At 40.6% G+C, this 17,691-nt stretch overlaps 1 protein-coding gene across 2 annotated transcripts in view; it reads right to left on the bottom strand.

Annotated features, from left to right (window-relative positions):
* Positions 1–419: 419 nt before the first annotated feature.
* The window catches only part of LOC139754818 (uncharacterized), a 105,545-nt gene continuing 88,273 nt past the window's right edge, over positions 420–17,691 (bottom strand). For both annotated transcript variants that reach the window (XM_071672669.1, XM_071672670.1), the window contains exon 9: positions 420–1,778. In XM_071672669.1, the coding sequence (XP_071528770.1) occupies positions 1,693–1,778 (86 nt within the window). In that variant the 3' untranslated portion in view covers positions 420–1,692. The remainder of the gene's footprint in view (positions 1,779–17,691) is intronic.

Genomic DNA, 17,691 nt, shown 5'->3' with positions numbered 1-17,691 from the left:
TATTGTTAAATGAAAGCAAATTACAAGTAAACAATCAAAAAATGTAAGAGACCACTTAGCTACTTTCTCATTCATATCGCTATCACTAATTTTGGCCAAATGTTTGGGTAGATGACTGAAGATGTAGTATCAAAACATTTACAAAAACTCTTAAAACTAAAATAGACAGAAATACAACCTGTTCATACCATTATTTGGTAACAAGAGAAAAATATATCAATGGTATGCGTGCTTACACTAAAACTATTTGGTGGTAACTTTCCCTCAACCTAAACAATTTTATAATAACACAACCTAGTATTCCCAAGAACATATAAGCATTAACTCTTATACAGTTTGATTGGTAACAAGTTGAAATGCCACCCATATCACCATACTGGCACAAACAAAATATTGTCTGGCCTTTACAATAATTACACACACAGATATAAAACAGTTCTCCTAAAGCTGAAACTATATATATGGAGCTATTTTCTGCTGTACTTTATATACCAACAAAGTCTCCACAGGAAAACTAATGCTTTATCTAACAAGCTCCAAATCTTTCAATTATCTATAAATGTATGTTTTCCATTGTAAATGCAGTTAAAATATGCTGATTCCAAATACAAAGTCTGTTATCCATGATTGTTATACTGCTCAGTGCTGCACCACTTAAGGGCAAATCTAAACAAATTAACAAAAAATTTGAGATCAAAAGTCATTGGTACTTAAGTACCATTTTCATCCTCATGATCATGAAAAAGAATCAAAATAAATATTATAAATATGTTAGTATATAAGCTCACTTTAAGGCTTGCAGATTTACTGTCTGCGCTGAAAGGCTGAAGAATATATGAAGTTAATAAAAAACCTCTTACTCTTCTCTCACTGGTATCAATGGTATCTGTCATTACTGTTGTGGTGTATACAATACACAACAACTTAAACATGAAACCACAAACAAATACACACATGCATTCACTGTAAAAGAAAAAATGTCACTCAGTGACATCCTAAGTCTAAACAATACCCTCTCAATCTACAAATTTCATTAATACACTGGGTAAACTTCAGATACAGCACTGGACATCAACGGTTTTGAGAGTTTCTAACAATGTTAAAGTTAGCAACACTAGAGTTTAAATACAGAAGTTTGCAGCACCACCATTTGGCAGCACCAGAGTTCAATATTTAAGGAAGTCATAGATACTGCTACTGTGAGCAGTGCAATGGGCACACAGGTGTGATTAACTTGAGCAAGATTTAATCATTATGTCAAGAAGTAAATGTGACTGAAACATCACATAAGAACTTAAGAATAATGTGACAGACAGGTAGAGAGACAAGTCGTCGACAAATCTATTACCCAAGTATCAAGAGGAATTATGTAAGCTAACAAACTTCTAAAGCTTTTCTAAACTTTTTCTCAAACAAACCACAACTACTGTTACTCTAACTCGGACCATGCTATACACATTTCCAAGTTACATACTTGAGCTTAAACACAAAGTCACATTAAAAAACATAACTTCTTAAATATCCTAGTTTTGTGCCAAGATGTAGTTGGTAACATAAGTCTTCATTAATATCTTTGGTGGATAAAAACCACTATTTTGTATGTGGCAATATAAAATGTAATATGACTCTGCCTGTCGATGCTATCTTTACTCTCCACAGAAACTTCTTTGGTCTCATATATCTGTAGTGACTTTACCGATGACCATTCTTCTTATGCTGATACATATCATACTTGGTACGGAAAAGAGCCCCACATGAACAAGAAAAAGGTTCTTTACCTGGAAATACAAAAACAAAACATCATTCACATGACTAAAATGCAATGATAACATGTATCTAAATAATGCTCACACATCCTCCTCTACAGCCTTGTGTACACTGTGACAGAATCTCTGATATTTACAAGGGATTTAGTAATAAGGGAAGAAAATTGCCAAAAACACTGAAGAGCTTCTAAAATGACAGGGGAACAGAGACATTCATTTACTATAGAATGACTGAATGGCTTAATGTACAAATCAGGGAAAGTCAAGACCTGCATGGTAGGTTTATTATTATTTGATGCAGATGCTTCAAGGATTTATGCCTGGCACATAAAGTCAACAAAATGTTGGTAAATGCTACTTACCACTACTTACACAACATGCAATGGTCACAGCACAATAAGCAAATGTTCAAAACAACATTCATTGTATCAGAAATTATAAGAAGAAAAATTCAGCTAATGAGAGACTTCCTTCTGTGTCATAGACATTGTATCAGAAATTATAAGAAGAAAAATTCAGCTAATGAGAGACTTCCTTCTGTGTCATAGACAATGTGAATTAATGAAACCTCATCAAAGCTGGACTGTGAGAGTGTGTAACAAAATGACAACTTAGCTAATCAGTTTTGTCATATAGTTTAATTCATCTCCCTCTAGATTAGACCTTTTAGTAAGTCCTTTGCATACCCTGATATCTATGGCTGCTCTGTGTAAAATTTGGCATTTTTGTATCTCACAAACTTCTGTGTCTGAAAGGATTAACTGTTCATATTCTCTTACCCCTTAAATCACTGAAGTGCTATAGATATGAACTACACTTTGTATTTTTCACTTTACTGTGATGTCTCTATCATGCTTATACAAGCAAATTTCTATAAGATATTCCCAGTGGGTTTATGGTGAATTTTGGTAATAAAGGGTACCATGAATATTGTATGGGTTGCTGCGTGAGACTTACCACACTGGGGTTCTACACCCATTGCATATGGCTTATGGGTTTATACCCAGTGTATATGTCTTTTTAGTTTATAACCACTGTACATGGCTTAATGGTTTATAACCATTGTATATGATGCTCAAGAACTAGGGTCCCAGGAGTATAAAACTTCTTCCCCATACATTACAGATAGGCAGTTACAAATAGTTAATTACACACAAACATACACTTGCCTTACATCATTGCTATTTCTGTCATTAAAACAATGAACATCGTTATCAATATCAGTACTTATCATCATCATTATCACAAGCATTTGTGACTTTATTACCAGCAACAGGGAGGGCCTAGGTAGTATAGTAATGGCCCCTCCCACGACCCCTGAAAATCTAAGGTATATTTCTCTGACTACACTTTCTCGCATGACTCTGCTACCAGTGAGAGGGAAGGCTCAGGTAGCAGTGCACTGGCCCCTCCTAATACCCCAACTAACTTAAGGAACATCCTGTGCCCTACCCTTGGAGCAATCCATTAGGTAGAGGGCTGTTGACAGCAGCCACCCAAGGTGATACTACCGTCTGACTGATAAATGTTAAATTGGTGCCTGAAAACATACTCTCCATGTTAGGATTGCTGGTCTAATTTTTGTCTCATCAAAACAGGACTACTGGGCTAGTCCTAACATCTTCTTACAAGTAGCATACACCTACTCAAATATTGCTTATTTTCTTCACATGACCACTCTTACCAACTCCTGTATGCTCGAATGTTTTTAAGCATAATCATAATAGAGTCCCCAGCATCATGGATTACTAAGACTCTCCAGATTTCCACCTGACTACTGCTAACGAGAGGGAAGTCTCAGACAGTATTAGTACCAGCCCCTTCCAAGACCTTTCCCTCTCTGTTTGACCTTCCTCTTTTTCTATTAACTATAGCAACATTCCTGGTCTCTCTGGTAACCTCTCCTCTGTTGAACATCATCTGTCTAGCACCTCTCCTAATATCTTACTTCTCTCTGAGAAACAGTTGTCTAAAGATGTTCTCACTAGTCCCATTTTCATACTGAATTATCATCTCCACTCGTTTCCAGTTAAAAAGTGATGTTTGTGCAAGTTCCAACATAAACACACTTTGATGCATGCCTCAAACTTTGATGTTATGTGGCTCAAGGTCTGTCTCCCAACTTCCATACTTTTTCTCTGTTTTGCCTACTGCTCTCCTAATTCTACAAATTCTATATCTTTCTTCGACTGTCTAAACTCCTGCCATGAGACTGTGGTATCATCTAACCTGCAAGCCAAGATCCTCTACTTCGGAGACTTCAATAAACACCATAGGAAATACAGTATTTGAATGCCCCTGTACGGATGGACGGTGGAAAGATTGAAGAGCTCATATTCTACATTCTCAATGATTTAGAGCGAATCATCTCCCACCCTACCCATATTCCTGACTACTATAACCACTCTCCTAATATTCTTGTTCTGAATTTCACCTCAAGCCCATCCTGTTGTAACTACACAATCTCACCCCTAATTAGTTCATCTGATCAACACACTCATAAATGTATTTATTCTAACAGCACCTCTTCCTCCAGCAGCCCCTTCTATGCATAAATACTGGCATCTCAACAAAACTAACTGGACTTACATACATAATTTCTTTTTTGCCTTTCCCTGAGTAATTTTACTTCCTTTTATGCGGTAATGCTTGTGTCTCTGCCAAACACACAGCAGAAGCTATTCTTAAGGCAATGGAAGCATTTATCCCCTCTTCCTCCAAGATGACCTTTTTTTTCCAATCCAAGACTCAAAAATTCCTGTTCTGAGGCCATTCAGGCAAGGGATCAGACATATCAGGCTTGAAAAAAATCTCCCTCCTCTGACTCCTGTTCAGCTTTTATTACTGATGTAATAACTGCAAGTATGTTATCTGTCATGGAAAGTGTTCCCTTATTCAAAGGAAGGAAGCTAACCTCTCCTTGTCATCCAGTGACAGGTCTTTCTAGTTTTTTGGTTAGGGTCATCTCTAACAACTTCTGTCGCTCTACCTTTCCTCCTCTTTTCCATTCTGATGGTACTAGAGCTGTCTCTCCCAATGATAATGCAACTCTCTTTGGCTCCCATTTCTCCTCTAACTCCATCTTGGATGATTCTAACATTCCTTCACCCTTACTGATCCTATGCCCCTCTCCATAATCTCTTCTCAGCCTGTTCGAAAAGTGTTTCTCTCTGGACAACTGCAAGGCTTATGGTCCTGATGGCATCCACCCCTTGTACCAAGTACTTTGAAAATCATTTGCTAAACACTATACCGGAACAAAAGAAAGTTTGTCTCCCATATGTGGACGATGTACTTTGCTTTTGGCCTAACGATCTGAACATTGAGGACTTTCTGCGAAAATGATAAGTCAGAATGTAAAAGTTACCAAAGAACGCTTGTTCTTCCCTTCAATGAGAATTTTCTCGAATGTTCACATTCTCAAAAAAACATAATGTACAAGTATTATTATTATTATTATTATTATTATTATTATTTTGCTTTGTCGCTGTCTCCCGCATTTGCGAGGTAGCACAAGGAAACAGACGAAAGAAAATGGCCCAAACCACCCCCATAACCATGTACATACATACACGTCCACCCACGCAAATATACATACCTATACATCTCAATGTATACATATATACACACACACAGACATATACATATATACACATGTGCATAATTTATACTGTCTGCCTTTATTCATTCCCATCGCCACCTCGCCACACATGGAATAACATCCCCCTCACCCCTCATGTGTGCGAGGTAGCGCTAGGAAAAGACAACAAAGGCCCCATTCGTTCACACTCAGTCTCTAGCTGTCATGTAATAATGCCTGAAACCAAAGCTCCCTTTCCACATCCAGGCCCCACACAACTTTCCATGGTTTACCCCAAACGCTTCACGTGCCCTGATTCAATTCATTGACAGCATGTCGACCCCGGCATACCACATCGATCCAATTCACTCTATTCCTTGCCCGCCTTTCACCCTCCTGCATGTTCAGGCCCCGATCACTTAAAATCTTTTTCACTCCATCTTTCCACCCCCAATTTGGTCTCCCACTTCTCCTCGTTCCCTCCACCTCCAACACATATATCCTCTTGGTCAATCTTTCCCCACTCATTCTCTCCATGTGGCCAAACCATTTCAAAACACCCTCTTCTGCTCTCTCAACCACGCTCTTTTTATTTCCACACATCTCTCTTACCCTTACATTACTCAACATTGTTGTTGTTGTACTAATGTACAAGTAGTATTCAAATATGAGAAAACCATCAAGAAAGCCCTCATCAAAAATAGCCCATCAAATAATATAGGTGTTGTTTATAAAGTCCCACATAAAGACTGTAACAATTCTATCTTGGAAAATCGGGAAAAGATTTAGAGACTAAGATTTCACAACAAGTATATTGTTAGGATAGCAAAACACAGCAGCAGCTTATCCCAACATAAAGCTGCCTTTGATCACCATATTGATTGGGAAGGAGCTAAGACCATAGCTAAATCAAACTGTTTCAGTGAAAGAGATGTAATTGAATCATGTTTGATCTCTGGCTTATTTGAATACTTCCCACGTATTACCCACATGTCGTAGAAGGCGACTAAAGGGGGTGTGAGCAGGGAGGTGGAAACCCTCCCCTCCTTGTATTTCCATTTCTAAAAAGGAAAACACAAGGATTTAAGTGGGGAGTGCTCATCCTCCTCAAAGGCTCAGACTGGAGTGTCTAAATGTGTGTGGATGTAACCAAGATGAGAAAAAAGGAGATAAGTAGTATGTTTGAGGAAAAAAACCAGGATGTTCTGGTTCTGAGTGAAACGAAGCTCAAGGGTAAAGGGGAAGAGTGGTTTGAGAAGTCTTAGGAGTAAAGTTCAGGGTTGGTGAGAGGACGAGCTAAGAAAGGAGTAGCACTACTCCTGAAGCAGGAGCTTTGCAAGTATGTAATAGTGTGTAAGAAAATAAATTCTTGATTGATGTGGGTAAAACTGAAAGTGGAAGGAGAGAGACGGGTAATTACTGGTGCTTATGCACCTGGTCATGAGAAGAAAGATCATGAGAGGCAAGTGTTTTGGGAGCAGCTGAGTGAGTGTATTAGCAGCTTTGGTGCATGAGACTGGGTTTAGTGACGGGTGATTTAAATGTGAAGGTGAGTAATGTGGCAGTTAAGGGTATAATTGGTGTACATGGGATATTCAGCGTTGTGAATGGAAATAGTGAGGAGCTTGTACATTTGCATGCTGAAAAAGACTGGTGATTGGGAATACCTGGTTCAAAAAGAGAGATATACATAAGTATACTATGTGAGTAGGAGAGATGGTCAAAGGGCATTACTGGATTACGTTAATTGATAGGCATGTAAAAGAGAGACTTTTGGATGTTAATGTGCTAAGACAGGCAGCTGAAGGGATGTCTGATCATTATCTTATGAAGGCAAAGGTAAAGATCAGTAGAGATTTTCAAAAAAGAAGAGAGAATGTTAGGGAGAAGAGTTGTTTGAGTAAGTGAGCTCAGAAAGGATACTTGAGAGGAAGTAACAGGAGAGATTGAGTGTAGAATGGCAAAAGGTGAGTGCAAATGATGTGAGGGGAGTGGGTGAGGAATGGGATATATCTTGTGAAGCAGTGATGGCTTGTGCAAAAGATGCATGTGGCATGAGAAAGGTGGAAGGTGGGCAGATTAAAAACGGTAGTGCGCGGTGGGGTGAAGGACTAAAGTTGTCAGTGAAAGATGAAAGAGAGGACTTTGGATGATACATGCAAGAAAGGAGTGCAAACGACTGGGAGATGTATAAAAAAAAAAAAAAAAAAGGCAGGAGGTCAAGAGAAAGGTCCGAGGGTTGAGAAAGAGGGCAAATGAGAGTTGGGGTGCAAAAGTTTCATTAAACTTTAGGGAGAATAAAAAGATGTTTTGGAAGGAGGTAAATAAAGTGAGTAAGACAAGAGAACAAGTGGGAACATCGGTGAAGGGGGTAAGTGGGGAAGTAATAACAGGTAGTGATGAAGTGAAGAGATGGAGTGAGTATTTTGAAGGTTTGTTGAATGTGTTTGATGACAGTGTGGCAGGTATAGGGAGTTTTGGTCAAGATGGTGTGCGAAGTGAGAGGATCAGGAACAATAGTTTGGTTAAGGGAGAAAAGGTAGTGAAAGCTTCGCCAAAGATGAAATCTGGCAAGGTGGCAGTTTAGGATGGTACTGCAGTAGAACTTGTTAAGAAAGGGGGTGACTGCAGTTGTTGACTGATTGGTAAGGATATTCAGTGTATGTATGGATCACAGTGAAGTGCCTGAGGATTGGTGGAGTGCATGCATAGTGCCACTGTACAAAGGCAAAGGGGATAAAGGCGAGTGTTCAAACTACAGAAGCATAAGTTTGTTGAGTATTCCTGGGAAATTATACGGGAGAGTATTGATCGAGAAGATGAAGGCACGTACAGAGCATCAGATTGGGGAAGAGCAGTGTGGTTTCAGAGGTGGTAGAGGATGTGTGGATCAGGTGTTTGCTTTGAAGAATGTTTGAGAAGTACATAGAAAAACAGAGGGATTTGTTTGTTGCATTAATGGATCTGGAGAAGGCATATGATAGGGTTGATAAGAGATGCATTGTGGAAGGTCTTAATGGTGTGGGAGGTAAGCTGCTAGAAGCAGTGAAAAGTTTTTACCAAAGATGTACGGCATGTGCATGAGTAGGAAGAGATGTTCATAGATGGGGTGGTTAGGCAGGTATATGCAAGAGTTCTGGAGAGAGGGGCGAGTATGCAGTCCATTGGGGATGAGACGGCCTGGGAAGTGAGTCATTGGCTGATTCAAGTGTGAAACTGAAGAAGTTGGTGACTGAATTTTGAAAAGTATGTGAAAGGAGAAAGTTGAGAGTAAATGTGAAAAAGAGTAAGGTTATCAGGTTCAGTAGGATTGAGGGACAAGTTCATTGGGATGTAAGTTTGAATGGAGAAAGGTTGGAGGGAGTGAAGCGTTTTAGATATCTGGGAGTGAACTTGGCAGAGAATGGAACCATGGAAGAGGAAGTAAGTCACAGGGTGGGGAGGGAGTGAAGGTTCTGGGAGTGATGAAGAATGTGTGGAAGGAGAGAATGTTATCTCAGAGAGCAAAAATGGGTATGTTTGAAGGAACAGTAGTTCCAACTATGTTATAGAATGTGAGACATGGGCTACAGATAGGGTTGTATGGAGGAGGGTGGATGTGTTGGAAATAAAATGTTTGAGAACAATATGTGGCGTGATTTGGTTGATCAAGTAAGTAATGAAAGGGTAAGAGAGATGTGTGGAAATAAAAAGAGTAAGGTTGAGAGAAAAGAAGAGGGTGTGTTGAAATGGTTTGGACATATGGAGAGAATGAGTGAGGAAAGACCGACAAAGAGGATATATACGTCAGAGGTGGAGGGAACAAGGGGTGGGAGACCAAACTGAAGGTGGAAGGATGGAGTGAAAAAGATTTTGAGCATTTGTGACCTGAACATACAGGAGGGTGAAAGGCAAACAAGGAATAGTGAACTGGAACAATGTAGCATACCGGGGTTGACGTACTGTCAATGGACTGAACCAGGGCATGTGAAACATCTGGGGTAAACCATGGAAAGGTCTGTGGGGCCTGGATGTGGATAGGGATCTGTGGTTTCAGTGCATTACACATGATAGCTAGAGACTGAGTGTGAACAAATGTGGCCTTTTTTGTCTGTTTTCCTGGCACTACCTTGTTGACGCAGGGGTTGACAATGCTGTTTTCTGTGGGTGGGGTGACGCCAGGAATGGATGAAGGTAAGCAAGTATGAATATGCAAATGTGTATATATGTGTGTATGTCTGTGTATGTATAGGTATGTACATGTGTATATGATGATATGTACATACGTGTGTATATGAGTGGATGGGTCTTCATCTGTTTCCTGGCCTCATCTGTTTCCTACCTCATTGACATGGGAAACAGTGATCAAGTATAATTAATATATAAACATAAATCTTTTTTCTTTCTTTATACATATTTGCCATTTCCGGCATTAGTGAGACAGCATCAAAAACAGATGTCTGATAAGAGGAGTGAGAAGAGAACTAGACAAATGGGGTGCAGAGATGGAGTGTAGTGGTAAGGCATGGAGGCTAGTAGTAAGTCTGTTTACAGATGATACTATGTTGTTAGATGAGAGTGAAGAGGAGTTGCAGAAGGTTGTATGTGTGTTTTATGATGTGTGTAAGCATTGGTGATAGAGGGTAAATGCAAGTAAAAGTAAAGTAATGGTGTTTAAAAGGAAATGGAGTGAAAGTGCAGATATTGCAAAACCATATAGAATGAAAGAAGAGTGTGGTATGAGAGAAGAAAGAGGGAAGCGGTGAGAGAACTGGGTATGAGAGAAGAAAGATGGAAGTGGTGAGAAAATCTAAATATTTAGAAACTTTCTTGGGTAAGTTGTGATATGGAAAGAAAGATAAGGGAGAGAGCACAGTACAGAGTAGAAGAGTCAATGAGTCCCAAAATAAAAAAAATAAAAGGGTAAAGGTGTACGTATGGAAGTGAAGAGAGGATTAATGGACAGCACAGTCCTCCTAACCCTGACCTAAACGTCAAAACATGGACATGGAATGAGTTACAGAGGTCATAAATCCAAGCTGTGCAAATACCTATTTGAGAGGAGCATGTGGTTTGACTAGATGAAATGAAGAAAGAAATGAACTGGTGTATGTCAGATGTGGTATGGCAAGAACTGCAAAGGGAATGGATTGTGGAGTAGTAGAGTGGGTGAAACATAATACTTTGAAGTGGTTTGGGCATGTGGAAAGAATGCAAGATGGGAAGAGTAGAAGGAGAGTCTACGACAATACACTTAAAGGGGTTAGTGTGAGAGGCAGATCACTGTGACATGGGAAAACAGAGTGGAAGAATACTGGAGGGAGAGAAATGGCAGAAGAATGAGTGGAGTGGTGCATGCAAGGGTGGCATGTAAGGAGAGGGATGAGTGGAAACTCTTTCGCCTTGGCCACCCCCGTTGATGGGAGTTCCTGGAAGGAAAGGGCACCAGAGGTATAGATAGATAGATAGTTGGTAGGAAGCCACAAACCAGGGATGTATATTACCAGCACTATTAGCCTGGGTATCAGGAAGGTATCAGGAGCTGTGGTTTCGGTGCATTATTACATGACAGCTAGAGACTGAGTGTGAACGAATGGGGCCTTTGGTGTCTTTTCCTAGTGCTACCTCGCACACATGAGGGGGGAGGGGGTTGTTATTCCATGTGTGGCGAGGTGGCGATGGGAACAAATAAAGGCAGACAGTATGAATTATGTACATGTGTATATATGTATATGTCTGTGTGTGTATATATATGTGTACATTGAGATGTATAGGTATGTATATTTGCGTGTGTGGACGTGTATGTATATACATGTGTATGTGGGCGGGTTGGGCCATTCTTTCGTCTGTTTCCTTGTGCTACCTCACTAACGCGGGAGACAGCGACAAAGCAAAATAATAAATAATAATATTAGGAAGGTTATTAACAGTTGCACAGTGAGGCAGCACATCAGTTGTTAAGAAGCACTCCCCTGACTCAGGTACATGTTTTTTCTTTCTGTGAAGTCTGTTGACATTCTGCCCATAAATTATACATTCTCTCCTTGTCACTTATACCACTTAATGCTCAACTCACACATTCTTCATTACTCTATTTTCATGTGGTCAGTACTATGTGCTAGCCCTGCCTTTTAGTAAAATGGTAGAAGCAATAGACAGCAATAGGTAAGAACATTAGACAGGTATGGGTATGTTTGAAGGAATAGTGGTTCCAACAATGTTGTATGGTTGCGAGGCGTGGACTATGGATAGAGTTGTGCGCAGGAGGATGGATGTGCTGGAAATGAGATGTTTGAGGACAATGTGTGGAGTGAGGTGGTTTGATCGAGTAAGTAACGTAAGGGTAAGAGAGATGTGTGGAAATAAAAAGAGAGTGGTTGAGAGAGCAGAAGAGGGTGTTTTGAAATGGTTTGGTCACATGGAGAGAATGAGTGAGGAAAGATTGACCAAGAGGATATATGTGTCAGAGGTGGAGGGAACGAGGAGAAGAGGGAGACCAAATTGGAGGTGGAAAGATGGAGTGAAAAAGATTTTGTGTGATCGGGGCCTGAACATGCAGGAGGGTGAAAGGAGGGCAAGGAATAGAGTGAATTGGAGCGATGTGGTATATCGGGGTTGACGTGCTGTCAGTGGATTGAACCAAAGCATGTGAAGCGTCTGGGATAAACCATGGAAAGCTGTGTAGGTATGTATATTTGCGTGTGTGGACGTATGTATATACATGTGTATGGGGGTGGGTTGGGCCATTTCTTTCGTCTGTTTCCTTGCGCTACCTTGCAAACGCGGGAGACAGCAAAAAAAAAAAAAAAAAAAAATATATATATATATATATATATATATATATATATATATATATATATATATATTGGTGATTGGTTCTCAGTGAATGTAGGTTTGCGGCAGGGGTGTGTGATGTCTCCATGGTTGTTTAATTTGTTTATGGATGGGGTTGTTAGGGAGGTGAATGCAAGAGTTTTGGAAAGAGGGGCAAGTATGAAGTCTGTTGGGGATGAGAGAGCTTGGGAAGTGAGTCAGTTGTTGTTCGCTGATGATACAGCGCTGGTGGCTGATTCATGTGAGAAACTGCAGAAGCTGGTGACTGAGTTTGGTAAAGTGTGTGAAAGAAGAAAGTTAAGAGTAAATGTGAATAAGAGCAAGGTTATTAGGTACAGTAGGGTTGAGGGTCAATTCAATTGGGAGGTGAGTTTGAATGGAGAAAAACTGGAGGAAGTGAAGTGTTTTAGATATCTGGGAGTGGATCTGGCAGCGGATGGAACCATGGAAGCGGAAGTGGATCATAGGATGGGGGAGGGGGCGAAAATTCTGGGAGCCTTGAAGAATGTGTGGAAGTCGAGAACATTATCTCGGAAAGCAAAAATGGCTATGTTTGAAGGAATAGTGGTTCCAACAATGTTGTATGGTTGCGAGGCGTGGACTATGGATAGAGTTGTGCGCAGGAGGATGGATGTGCTGGAAATGAGATGTTTGAGGACAATGTGTGGTGTGAGGTGGTTTGATCGAGTAAGTAACGTAAGGGTAAGAGAGATGTGTGGAAATAAAAAGAGCGTGGTTGAGAGAGCAGAAGAGGGTGTTTTGAAATGGTTTGGTCACATGGAGAGAATGAGTGAGGAAAGATTGACCAAGAGGATATATGTGTCGGAGGTGGAGGGAACGAGGAGAAGAGGGAGACCAAATTGGAGGTGGAAAGATGGAGTGAAAAAGATTTTATGTGATCGGGGCCTGAACATGCAGGAGGGTGAAAGGAGGGCAAAGAATAGAGTGAATTGGAGTGATGTGGTATACCGGGGTTGACGTGCTGTCAGTGGATTGAATCAAGGCATGTGTATGGGGGTGGGTTGGGCCATTTCTTTTGTCTGTTTCCTTGCGCTACCTCGCAAACGCGGGAGACAGCGACAAAGCAAAAAAAAAAAAAAAAAAAAAAAAAAAAATTAGACAGGAGCATTAGGTATAAGGGGAGTGGGGGAGGAATGGGATATATTTAGGGAAGCAGTGATGGTTTGCACAAAAGATGCTTGTGGCATGAGAAAGGTGGGAGGTGGACAGATTAGAAAGGGTAGTGAGAGGTGGGATGAAGAAGTAAGATTGTTAATGAAAGAGAAGAGACAGGCATTTGGATGATTTTTGCAGGGAAGTAGTGTGAATAACTGGGAGATGTACAAAAGAAAGAGACAGGAGGTCAAGAGAAAGGTGCAACAGGTGAAAAAGAGGGCAAATGAGAGTTGGGGTGAGAGAGTATCATCAAATTTTAGGGAGAATAAAAAAGATGTTTTGGAAGGAGGTAAATAAAGTGCTTCAGACAAGAGAACAAATGGAACATTAATGAAGGGGCTAATTGGGAGGTAATAACAAGTAGTGGTGAAGTAAAAAGGAGATAGAGTGAGTATCTTAAGGTTTGTTGAATGTGTTTGATGATGAGTGGCAGATATAGGGTGTTTTAGGAGAGGTGGTGTACAAAGTGAGAGGTTAAGGGAGAATGGTTTGGTAAACAGAGAAGAGGTAGTGAAAGCTTTGCGGAAGATGAAACCCGGCAAGGCTGCAGGTTTGGATGGTATTGCAGTGGAATTCATTAAAAAGGGGGTGACTGTGTTGTTGAATGGTTTGTGAGGATATTCAATGTATATATGGTTTATAGTGAAGTGTCTGAGGATTGACGGGATGCATGCACAGTGCCAATGTACAAAGGCAAAGGGGATAAAGGTGAGTGTTCAAATTACAGAGGTATAAGTTTGTTGAGTATTCCTGGGAAATTATTTGGGAAGGTATTGATTGAGAGGATAAAGGCATGTACAGAGCATCAGATTGAGGAAGAGCAGTGTGGTTTCAGAAGTGGCAAAGGATGTGTGGATCAGGTGTTTGCTTTGAAGAATGTATGTGAGAAACACTTAGAAAAACAGATGGATTACAATTGTATGTAGCATTTATGTATCTGGAGAGGGCATATGACAGAATTAATAGAGATGCTCTGTGGAAGGTATTAAGAGTATATGTTATGGGAGGTAAATTGCTAGAAGCAGTGAAAAGTTTTTATCAAGGATGTAAGGCATGTGTACGAGTAGGAAGAGAGAAAAGTGATTGGTTCCCAGTGAACGTCGGATTGCAGCAGGGGTGCATATGTCTCCATGCTTGTTAAATCTGTTTATGGATGGGTGGTCAGGGAGGTGAATGCAAAAGTTTTGGAGAGAGAGGCAAGTATGAAATCTGTTGTGGATGAGAGAGCTTGGAAAGTGAGTTAGTTGTTGTTCACTGATGATATCGCGCTGGTGGCTGATTCGGGTGAGAAACTGCAGAAGTTGGTGACTGAGTTTGGTAAAGTTTGTGAGAGAAGAAAGCTGAGAATAAATGTGAATAAGAGCGAGGTTGTTAGGTTCAGTAGGGTTGAGGGACAAGTTAACTGGGAGGTAAGTTTGAAAGGAGAAAACTGGAGGTTTGAAAGGAGAAAAACTGGAGGAAGTGAAGTGTTTTAGATATCTGGGAGTGGATTTAGCGGCGGATGGAACCATGGAAGCAGAAGTGAGTCACAGGGTGGGGGAGGGGGCGAAGAATCTGAGTGTTGAAGAATGCGAGGAAGGTGAGAACGTTATCTCAGAGAGCAAAAATGAGTATGTTTGAAGGAATAGTGGTTCCAGCAATGTTATATGGTTGCGAGGCATGGGCTATAGATAGAGTTGTGCAGAGGGTGGATGTGTTTTAAATGAGATGTTAGAAGACAATATGTGGTGTGAGGTGGTTTGATCGAGTAAATAATGAAAGGTTAAGAGAGATGTGTGGTAATAAAAAGAGTGTGGTTGAAAGAGTAGAAGAGGGTGTTTTGAAATGGTTTGGTCACATGGAGAGAATGAGTGAGGAAAGATTGACAAAGAAGATATATGTGTCAGAGGTGGAGGGAACGAGGAGAAGTGGGAGACCAAATTGGAGGTGGAAGGATGGAGTGAAAAGGATTTTGAGCGATCGGGGCCTGAACATACAGGAGGGTAAAAGGCATGCAAGAAATAAAGTGAATTGGAACGATGTGGTATACTGGGGTTGATGTGCTGTCAATGGATTGAACCAGGGAATGTGAAGTGTCTGGGAAAAACCATGGAAAGTTTTGTGGGGCCTGGATGTGGAGAGGGAGATGTGGTTTCAGCGCATTACACATGACAGCTAGAGACTGAGTGTGAACAAATGTGGCCTTTGTTGTCTTTTCCTAGCACTACCTTGTGCAAGTGTGGGGTGAGGGGGGTGCCATTTCATGTGTGGCGGGGTGGCAATGGGAATGGATGAAGGCAGCAAGTATGAATATGTAGATGTGTACAGTATATATATGTATATGTCTGTGTATGTATATGTATGTATACATTGAAATGTATAGGTATGTATATATCTGTATATACATGTGTATGAGGTGGGTTGGGCCATTCTTTCGTCTGTTTTCTTGCACTACCTCGCTAACGCAGGAGGCAGCGACAAAGTATGATAATGAAAAGAAAATTAATAATTATAATAATACTGCTTCATGACATGTGGGTAAAGAGGGTTGGTCAAGAAAGATAGTATAAGTGAGAGATGTGTTTGTAAGAAGTGCATAGTTGAGAGACCTGAAGAATATGTGCTGAAATGTCTTGGACATGTGGATAAAGTGAGTGAGGAGAGACCGACTAAGACATTATACAAATCAGAAGTGGAAGGAAAAAGGAGAAGGATGGAAACTGAGGACAAGGTGGAAATGGAAAGATATAGTGAAAAATACTTTGGGTGTTTGGAGGTTCAAGCATGCAAGAAGGTGTGAAGGCAGGCATGGGACAGAATGAATTAGAAAGATGTCATATATATTGGACTGAACCAAGGTATATACGAGGATCAGGGAAAACCACAAAGAGGTCTGTGGGCCTTGGTTGCTGATAGGAGGCCCTGGTGTCAGAGCATCATACATGACTGCTAGAGAGTAGCTGCAGGCAAATAAGGCCATTTTTCATGTTCCTAGTGGTATCTTGCTAACGTGGGAAATACCTTTAAAATATGAAAAAAAATCAGCCCATGGAGAAGTTCAAATCTTTGCAATTCTAGGTAGTTAATGAAGTTCAGTGGGAAGAATTAAACAATGCCACCAAGCAGTGGTGTTGAAAAGTGCTATTACTACTGTACTGCAAACTTTCAAAAAGCATTGGGAATGGGTTGAAAACAAAAGAATATTTCAGTAGCGTTCAGGGACAAGTTAACTGGGATGTAAGTCTGAATGGAGAAAATTCGAGGAAGTGACGTGTTTTAGATATCTGGGAGTGGACTTAGCAGCAATTGGAACCATGGAAGCGGAAGTGAATCACAGGGTGGGGGAGGAGGCGAAGGTTCTGGGAGCGATGAAGAATGAGTGGAAGGAAAGAATGTTATCTCGGAGAGCAAAAATGGGTATGTTTGAAGGAATAGTAGTTCCAACAATGTTATATAGTTGCAAGACATGGGCTATAGATAGGGTTGTAAAGAGGAGGGTGAATGTGTTGAAAATTAAATGTTTCAGGACAATATGTCGTGTGAGGTGGTTTCAACGAGCAAGTAATGAAAGGGTAAGAGAGATGTGCGGAAAGAAAAAGGATGTGGTTAAGAGAGCAGAAGAGGGTGTGTTGAAATGGTTTGGACATATGGAGAGAATGAGTAAGGAAAGATTGCCAAAGAGGATATATGTATCAGAGGTGGAAGGAACAAGGAGAAGCTGAAGACCAAATTGGAGGTGGAAGGATGAAGAGAAAAAGATTTTGAGTGACCAGGGCCGGAACATACAGGAGGGTGAGAGGCATGCAAGGAATAGAGTGAATTGGAACGATGTGGTATGCCGGGGTCAACGTGCTGTCAATGGACTGAACCAAGGCATGTGAATCATCTGGGGTAAGACCATGGAAAGGTTAGTGGGGCCTGGATGTGGATAGGAAGCTGTGGCTTCAGTGCATTACACATGACAGCTAGAGATTGCAAACGAATGTGGCCTTTTCTGTCTGTTTTCTTGGTGCTACCTCGCTGAAGCAGGGGGTAGCAGTGCTGTTTCCTGTGGGGCGGGTAGCACCAGGAATGGAAGAAGGCAAGCAAGTATGAATATGTACATGTGTATATATATGTATATGTCTGTGTATGTGTGTATATGTATGTATATGTGTATATGTTGATATGTATATGTATGTTTATGTGCATGTATGGGCGCTTATGTATATATATGTGCATATGAGTGGATGGGCAATTCTTTCTTCGTCTGTAGAACTTCTCATGTTACTGACTGCTGGACAGAAAAAATTTCATGTTTGTTATACCGTCAATAATACAATTTAACCATACTGAATTCCACATAGTTATCCCTCAATTACTGAACAGCAACATGAC

Source organism: Panulirus ornatus, chromosome 17, assembly GCF_036320965.1.
Source record: "Panulirus ornatus isolate Po-2019 chromosome 17, ASM3632096v1, whole genome shotgun sequence".
Taxonomy (NCBI): domain Eukaryota; kingdom Metazoa; phylum Arthropoda; class Malacostraca; order Decapoda; family Palinuridae; genus Panulirus; species Panulirus ornatus.
The sequence above is the reverse complement of the archived record's forward strand: the minus strand, read 5'-3'. Positions and strand labels throughout refer to the sequence as shown.